The 8,995-nt window shown below is 35.1% G+C and overlaps 1 protein-coding gene across 1 annotated transcript; it reads right to left on the reverse strand.

The window, feature by feature from the left end:
* Positions 1 to 4,251: 4,251 nt before the first annotated feature.
* Positions 4,252 to 5,220, reverse strand: LOC140507752 (olfactory receptor 8B3-like). Its single transcript, XM_072615692.1, has one exon. The coding sequence runs from the start codon at positions 5,212 to 5,214 to the stop codon at positions 4,252 to 4,254; it is 963 nt and encodes a 320-aa protein (XP_072471793.1). The 5' UTR covers positions 5,215 to 5,220.
* Positions 5,221 to 8,995: the final 3,775 nt, after the last annotated feature.

Consider the following 8,995-nt stretch of genomic DNA (forward strand, 5'->3'; position numbering starts at 1 on the left):
GTAGAACTATATATAAAGAGAGTCAATGTTGAGAAAGCAGATGTGAAGACAGCCAGCATTGATGGGATAGTCAGAGTTGAGAATAAGAAAGCTGAGAGGAGAACTGATGGCAGAGACTTGCTGAAGGAGCCTCCAAACTTTGAAAGTGAATAGAGCTGCAGGACAGAAATGCACCCATGAGAAGGAGGCTTAGCTCCTTTTGAGAGCTGTTAAAGTAAACTGAACTGTCATCACAGAACCTCTGGACTTTGCAGATGAATTGAGATGACAATGCTGGTAGGGTCTACTACTAGTATTATTGCTGCCCTGTTGAGCTTTGTTTTCCCCAGAGGCAGAAGGTGCAGAATGGAGCAGTCCCTGTGAGTTGAGACTTGGAGCAGGAGTAGAGAGCTGCCTACATGAGAATCTCGGTGAGAGTCAGAAGTGGTCACCTGACAGAGGAAGAGCCATGGGACTTGGAAGTCGTCCTCGAGGTAAGATGAAAGGGGACTTTACTTCGACACTTGGTATTGATTAACGAGATTGTCCTTACTATGACCTAGGGGTGGATGGTGTGGTATTTTGAAAGAGGGCTTTTTTGGACACTTGGTATTGATTAAGGATGTTGCTATGGATATTATACTTTACTTTATGGCACAATGTTTAGTTTATTGCTGAATAGAGAGTTCATTATACTATGCAATTCGACCTTTGAAATGATTCACAGCAGCAGTCCTCAAGTGGGCTGCCATGATTGGCATTACACATAGAGAACACGAAAGTCAACTAAAAGACTAATTTAAACAATTAATAACTTTTACAAAGCTGAAGGACACAAAATAAATTCACAAAGTTTATCAGCATTTCTACTTATTACAAACACTAGTTGAAAGATATCAAAAGAGAAACTCCATTTAAGATAACAACGTTTACAACAGGATACTTGGGAGTTTATCTTCGAAGATATATGTAGAAACTAAATGAACAGAATTACAAAATAATTATGAAAATTTCAAAACAAAACAGATTGAAATACCTAGAGAAAGATTAATTGCTCATGGGTAGATCAAATCAATATAATAAAAATGAAAATACTGACTAAATTAATTTATTTCTTCAGTGGCATACCAATAAAATTGCCAAAGTATTGCATTATAAAACAAGAAAAATAACAAAATTCATCTGGAGGAACAAAAAGTCTAAAAATATCAAGAGAATTAATGGCAAAAGAGTGGGAAAGAAAGGAGGCTAGAACTACCAGATCTCAAAGTAAAACACAAAGGTATTGATAAAGTGTACCACACAAAGGTAAATATCTCACATGTACCAAGATAAGCTCCAGATAGGTGTGAAATTTAGACATAAAGGGTGACATTATAAGCAAATGAGGTAGAACGTGGAAGAAATTATCTATTCTTTTCTGATCTATGGAGAAAATGAAATAGTAAGGTTCACAAGAGGAAAAATGGACAATTTTGCTTACATAAAAGTAAAACATTTGTTCTTAAGTAAAACCAATTCAGCAAAAATTAGAAGAGAAACAGGAATTAAGGAGAGGAGAGTCTTCACAGCCAATTTTTCTGATAAAAGTCTTCATTTTTAAGATAAATAAAGAACTGCTTCACCATTAAAAGAATAAGAGCAATTCCCCTTTTGATAAATGGCTGAAAGACATGAAAAAAAAGTTTCAGAAGCAATTCAAGTTATCAATGACCATATGAAAAAAAATTATGTAGATCACTAATAATTGGAGAAATGCAGATTAAAATAACTGAGTAATGAACTCATATTGGCAAAGCTGGAAAAAAAGGGAAAATAGCAAATACAGGAAGAACTGTAGGAAAGAAATTACATTAATTCATTGTTGGTGGAACTGTGAACTTATCCCCTCAGTATCCAATTATTGGCCACCATAACAAGATGCTATAAATGTTTTTTGTACATATAGGTCCCTTTTTCCATTGATCTCTTTGGCATATAGACCTAGCAGTGGTAATGCTGAGTCAAAGGGTAACCATGATATTATAGCTCTTTGGACATAGTTCCAAATTGTTGTTCAGAATTATTGGACCAGTTCAAAACTCTATAGACTGTGTATTAGCATCCTACTTTTCCAGAACCTTACCAGCATTTGTCATTTTCATTTTCTATCATGTTGGTCAATAGCATAAGTGTGAAGTGGGTTCCTCAGAATTGTTTTAACTTAAATTTCCCTAATCAATAGTGGTTTAGAGTATTTTTCATGTGATTATTGATCATTTTTATTTCTCCTTCAGAAACTTGTCTTTTCACATCTTTTGACCATCTATCAATTGGAAAACAACTCTTATTTTTACAAATTTGGCTCAATTCACTATATAGTAGAGAAATGAAGCCTTTGTCTGAGAAACTTCACAGAATTTTTCCCAATTTTCCTGATTTTCTTCTAATTTTAACTGCATTGGTTTTGTCTGTGTATTTTTTTATTACATGTAATATAAATTATGCATTTTAACTCCAATGATCCTTTCTAACTTTTGTTTGGTCATACATTCTTCTCTTACCTATAGATCTCACAGGTAAATTTTCCAGATCATTCACTTTCTGCCCTAATAGACTAGGACCAAATTATTATTTACCATTAAGTATTTAAGGAGCAAACAGAAAAGAAAGGTTGCCTGTGTATCTCCAAAATGTGATGAAAATGTGATTAGAATATTGTACTAAATGCTGCAAGATTCTCATGGGTTTGTACTGTTGCAGTCACCTATTACAAAGGTACATACAAACAAAGGCAATAATTTATTCCCTCTCCCTCCCTCTCTCCTTCCCTCCCTCTCTTCCCTTCTACCCTGGAGAGTGATAGATTTATTGTTTTAATACGGAAGAAGATTACTTCACCAGTTATAGAACATGAGAACTGAAGCTAGTTTCAAAGATCATTTTGCAATTTTAACCCTTATCTGATGCTTAAGAACTACTTATTGTAAACTCATCTCACTACCTTGGAAAGAAGAAAGCTTATTTAAATAAGGAAGTAAATTAATTGAAAATAAGTTTAACTGAATCTTAGGGGTATATTTACTTTACCACTGTATTTTTTCTGTGAATGATTTCACAGAACAAAATTGCTTAGGGAAATTAGAAGCAAAATCTAAAAGAAATTTTAAGCTGAAAAACCTGAAAAGTAAAAGTTTTACAATTAATTGGTATTGTATAAGGAAATGTGTGCCAACTGGCAAAGGGGAGATTCAATGAAGCAAGAAAACTAGTTCTGTAAGTAGAGTGAAAAATGACTGTAAGAAAAGACCTGAGAGAATGAGAAAGTACTTAACATAAGAGTAGTGTTGGTTTGGAGTATAGAAAGAGAGAAGTAGTTTTGGAGTTCTTGGGAGCTTAATCACATTCCACAGAAGAAAGAAAAAAAGTCTGAAAAAATTAAAATGAAGAAATGGCAAAATAAAAAACCACTCTTAAAGACAATTGGAGACCAAATTTGTTCACAGGGTGGATGTGAACCTCAACTAAAAGGTTATTTGAAGTAAGAGGCTCAATTACATGAAGAGGAAGAATATAGACCTACTGATTTTTTTGAATGTCAAAATTAATAGAATAGACAATGGAATAATTTTTCTATATAAAGTAATTCAGAAATGTCTTCAACTACATGATTATCATTTGACCATAACAATTGCTGTGTCTATGTTTAAAATCCATAATATTGGATTTTATGTTGGTAATATGCCTATCATTTGTTGCATTGTGATTTTTTGTCAAACCATGATATAAGAAATGCTACTAATTTAGAAAATATCTAGAATCTTATGGAATTATCTAATTAGAAGATTAATTCTACTTCTGATGTGAATGCTGTGAAATTATGATTTTAAATGTAATGATTAGAGACTTTTGTCATTGTGATTAAAAAGAAAGAAAGGGAAGGAAGGAAGGAAGGAAGGAAGGAAGGAAGGAAGGAAGGAAGGAAGGAAGGAAGGAAGGAAGGAAGGAAGGGAGGAAGGAAGGGAGGAAGGAAGGAAGGAAGGAAGGAAGGAAGGAAGGAAGGAAGGAAGGAAGGAAGGAAGGAAGGGAGGAAGGAAGGAAGGGAGGGAGGGAGAGAAGGGAAAAGAGACAGAAAGAGAAAGAAAGAAAGAAAGAAAGAAAGAAAGAAAGAAAGAAAGAAAGAAAGAAAGGAAGGAAGGAAGGAAGGAAGGAAGGAAGGAAGGAAGGAAGAAAGAAAGAAAAGAAAGAAAGAAAAGAGAGAAAGGAAAGAAAGAAAACTTTGGACTCTTGAGTTCAAGTTTCATTATGAAACCCGCCTCCTATTCTGGAAAACATTCTTCTCAAGGTTTTCCTCAAGGCAGCTTGAACATCTTTATTCCTCAGACTATAAATAAGGGGGTTTAGCATAGGTCCTGCATTTGTGTAAAATACTGAAGATACTTTGTCCACATCCATAGACCCTGATGAAGATGGCTTCAGATAAATGAATGAAGCTGATCCAAAGAAAAGAGCAACAGCAACTATGTGGGAACTGCAGGTACTGAAGGCTTTGGACCTGCCTTCAGTGGAGCTGATGTTCAGGATACTGGACAGGATGAGAGCATAAGAGGTAAAGATGGTGACACTGGTCACTATGATGCTAATACCCCCCAAAATGAAAACAACCAGTTCATTGACATGGGTACTGGTACAGGAGAGCTGGAGGAGGGGGAATATGTCACACATGTAATGGTTTATGATGTTGTCATCGCAGAAGGACAGTCTCAGCATGCATCCAGTGTGGGCCATCGCACTAACAATCCCCATTACATATGCCCCACCCAGCAGCCATGAGCAGATCTGATGAGACATGGTGACATTATACAGCAATGGATTACAGATGGCAACATAACGATCATAAGCCATTATTGTCAAAACATAGCTTTCAGAAACAACAAAAAAACAGAAGAAATAGAGCTGAGCCATACATCCAGAATAAGAGATGATGTTTTCCTTTGAGACAAAATTCATCAACATTTTAGGGGTAAAGACAGAAGAGTAGCAGAGATCGATGAAAGATAAGTTAAAGAGTAAATAGTACATAGGAGTGTGAAGCTGAGAATTAATGCCAATTAAAATGATCAGTCCCAGGTTCCCCACTATAGTAACCACATAGATCCCTAGAAACAAAAGGAATAGGGGCAATTGGAGCTCTGGTTGATCTGTTAAGCCTGCAAGGATGAACTCAGTCACTGAAGAGGCATTTGCCAAAGCCATTCTCCTCTTGAGGGATCTATGAGGAAAGGAGAGATGTCATATTTGAGCAAACCACACAGTTATGAAAATGGAATTGTGGAGAAGATGGATGAATCCGCATACTATGAGTTTTGGGAAAACATCTGCTCCTCAAATAAAGTAAATTCTGAGACCAAGGAAACAGAACAGTGCTTGGTGTGTGGTGTTTGTATTTTACTTCCCTCCCTATTGGCCACAAGTGGATGTACAAGAATTTTTAAAGGGTTCTCCACCATCTTGGCATGTCCTGACAATGCAGGGAATTCTGACATCTTACCACAAGGAAATGCATTTCCTATAGGAACAAACCTGATCCTTAGTAATTTCTATAATCTTAAGACCTGTACACTTCTCTAATTTTGAGTTTGCCAGAGAACATATCTGATTAGTTGTGTGTTCTAAGCAGGCTTTAAAAGCTATAACATCACATTCTGTACCCTCAAAAAAGCAGGCTTTAAAAGCTATAACATCACATTCTGTACCCTCAAAAACTGAAGCCACACTTAATCTAAGCAGTGTTCTTTAACACACCAATAAATTCATTTTCCTTTCAGTCTGGCTATGCATTTGTTAATACTTAGTCTTGAAGAGCTCAGAGTAGGCATGATTACTTCTGAGATTTCAGGGATCACAGGCTAGGAAACTCCCAAGACAATTTGATGATAGTGATGGGATGACTGGAACTCACCGTAAAGGAAACTGAATCCACCACCAATCAATACAGCTGGAGAGTGCACAAGGTAAGATTTTACCCAACTAGCCTCCTATCGAGATTGGTTTACTCTCCTAATGCAAAGGGACAGTAAGAATTATTTTCTCTTTAAATTTATCTACAAGAAGGCAAACTGAAACCAAGACTGATTCTTGCTGGCATATGACTCAGTCTCCTATTTCTTTTGAGAATGCATCAGGATACTCTTCATCTTATAAATCATTATCCAGCTGAGTCTAGCAAGTGCCAACTGTACCTGCTTCCTGAGTCTTTATTCAGAGATAGTACAGAATAAGGGTAGGTGAATAAACTTCATGTCTCAATTGTAAAGATACCTTTGTGTCCTCTGACTGCTTTCCCTGAAACTCATGCCCCACAATATTTCTTTTTTCCCTCCCAAAAATATAAGCATTATTTAACCCTCTCTGTCTTGTTGTATGAGTGTATCAATGTAAATACATGGTCAGTAAGTGATTATTAAAAGTTGCAAGATTAAACTAGAAGCCTACTTCACCCTTTGTTTTTATTCTCAGTCTTAAAGTAAACCCCGTGGAAAGATATTCCTGTTACTGGAATTTGTCCTTAAGACAATCTATTATAGTTCGATCTCTAGAGATACAGACTTCAAGTCATGCTGGAGGAAGATGGAATCATCAGATTAAGCAATATTTTCAAGACTTCATTGGCATTTTTTTTACTTATAATAATTTTAAACTGGCCACAAAAATTCCCTGAAAGATTTTCCTTTAAAATATTTGATTTTCTTTATTTTAAAATCTGTAAGTAGAGACAATTTAATTGCTTCCCTGCTATCTAAATATTTGCAGTGTTCCCTGAAGAGAGAATATAGAACTTTAGTAAATAATTTTATCCTCAAGTCTATAGGGATACTGAGAGAGAGAGCAAAGTTATGTGTTTGTTTCTTTTATGTAAAATATATGCTGTCATCCTTGCCCATTTGTATACTGTGTCCTGATAAATCCAGCTGATCTTTTCGCTGGAGTCTGATCAGTCAAAGAAAAAAAAATGAAAAATAAGAACTTTTCCGCTGAAAGATTCAAATCTTCTCCCAATGTTCCTAATTTTGTTCATGTTAGAAATGCAGGAGAGACAAATGAGAAGAAAGGAGATTCTTTCCCCGTTTATGGAAGGAAACTAAACCAGAAATTTATGGTCTTGGTAACTAAAAAGAGAGTAATTTTGAAATTAAAGTATAATCTGCTTAAAGTGGATTTCTAAGTTATGATATGAGTGTGGTTTCAATATTATAGATAGACGGAAACACAGTAGTGGTTTTTGAGGTACAGCTCTTTCAAAGTGTTGAGTGGAGACTTTTTGGAATATGCATAAAAGTCTCAAAACTCCTCGATATCTCACTCCCTTCTCTGGAGAGTGAAAGATTTATTGTGTTAGTGTAATTGCACTCTAATTTAATGATATCACTGACAAGAAATTGCTCTTTCTTAAAAAGAATTAAAATCAATTTAAAAGTTTTGTATTTAGGGACTCCAGATTCAAGGGGTAAAAAGTAAATGTGTTTGCATTTTCAAGTTTCAGGCTCCTCTGGTATTGAGAATAGCCTGATATAAGTATTACCTTTTCTCCAGCTTGGAAAAGAAGAGTCTTTCCTAAGCTTGATTTCACAGATTCCAGTATTCTTGTGGATGTGGAAAAGTAGATGAAATTACTTAGCAAGTTTTAAAACTGAGTAGTATGAAATCTGAATTTACATTGGGTTAGATACATACATGGGGAAATTATTGTTCACAAAATGGTTGATCTGTGCTATGAATAGTAAATGTTATTGCCAAGAATTTGTAGCTATGAGAGTTAAATATTCTGAATGGAGCTAGTATAAAATGTTAAAGTTGGTATACGGTGAATTCAACTGGAATAACTTCATTTGACTAGTGATAAGTTTTACTTCACATTTCATGTTTTAAATCCATGATATTGTTTTAGAATAGCATTATGTTTATAGTTTCTTGCATTCTGGTTTTAGGAAATAACTACGTATAAGTGTTGGTGATCTGTGAGATGACACCTAGAGCAGGATGCACATATATCATGAGAGTATCCCCTCTGGATCAGAATGTAGTGGAATTATGACTTTGAACTATTGTTTATTAGAGACTTTTGCATGAAAGGCAGAGTGCTTTTCTGGTTAAAGACTATCCCAAGAATTCAAATGGGTAGAATCTGGTTTGTCAAAATTAACTCAATACTTTCAGAAGACCTACTATTTGTGAGAAGTTCTCTAAGAATTTAGCAACTGCTCCGAATTTCCAACCATGGTAAGATCCAAATTTATGTCATCTCTGTAAGGAAAAAAGAAGAAGAAGCTATGGGAAGGAGTATGTAAATGAGCACCTTAAAAATTCTACCCCAAGTTAAATTAGGACATTGGCTTACTGAGGAACTAAGCCCTTCCTCAAATAAGAATGCACACTCACAAATGCAAGAATGGCTTAAGTTTGTTTAGATGGATAGAAATTATTTATATAGTAAATTATCTGAGTACTGATTGTGAAATCGATGGAAACTCACTAAGCAAATTGGCACACAATTAGTATATGCCAGTCAACTTTGGATGAACAGACCTCAGTTTAGAAGATTTCCCTTTTGCCCTGATTGTGGAAAAGCATTACAGTTAGCTATTCAGTCTAACTGCAAACAGCACTTTTCTGGATTTGAGTGCATTCATTTTTTGCATAAAATCTCAGAATGTAACTCTTTTCTATACTAAAAAGAGAAAAGGAAACTAAAAGAACTTGTTAGAGAGATTTTATAAACTCTTGATAAGCACTAAGAATAAATGTTTTTATTGTGAACCTACTGATGTTGCTGTTCGCAAGACATAACTGTACCTTACCCCTAAACTGTAAAGAATGGAATGTACTATGTGAGGTAGAACCTCTTAATATTGTAATTTGACTTATTCTGAGTTTTGAATCTAGGTATAACTGTTTGAATTATTGTTAGTCCCATATATACACCAGCATTTAAGAAAAATGCCAAGACCTACTCAATGAGGGTACCATCTCAAAATAT

The sequence above is a fragment of the Notamacropus eugenii genome, chromosome 5 (assembly GCF_028372415.1).
Source record: "Notamacropus eugenii isolate mMacEug1 chromosome 5, mMacEug1.pri_v2, whole genome shotgun sequence".
Classification (NCBI taxonomy): Eukaryota; Metazoa; Chordata; class Mammalia; order Diprotodontia; family Macropodidae; genus Notamacropus; species Notamacropus eugenii.

Bases quoted from the DNA above. Each gene is read 5' to 3' on its own strand.
- LOC140507752 (XM_072615692.1), bottom strand. From the start codon at position 5,214: ATGGCTTTGGCAAATGCCTCTTCAGTGACTGAGTTCATCCTTGCAGGC.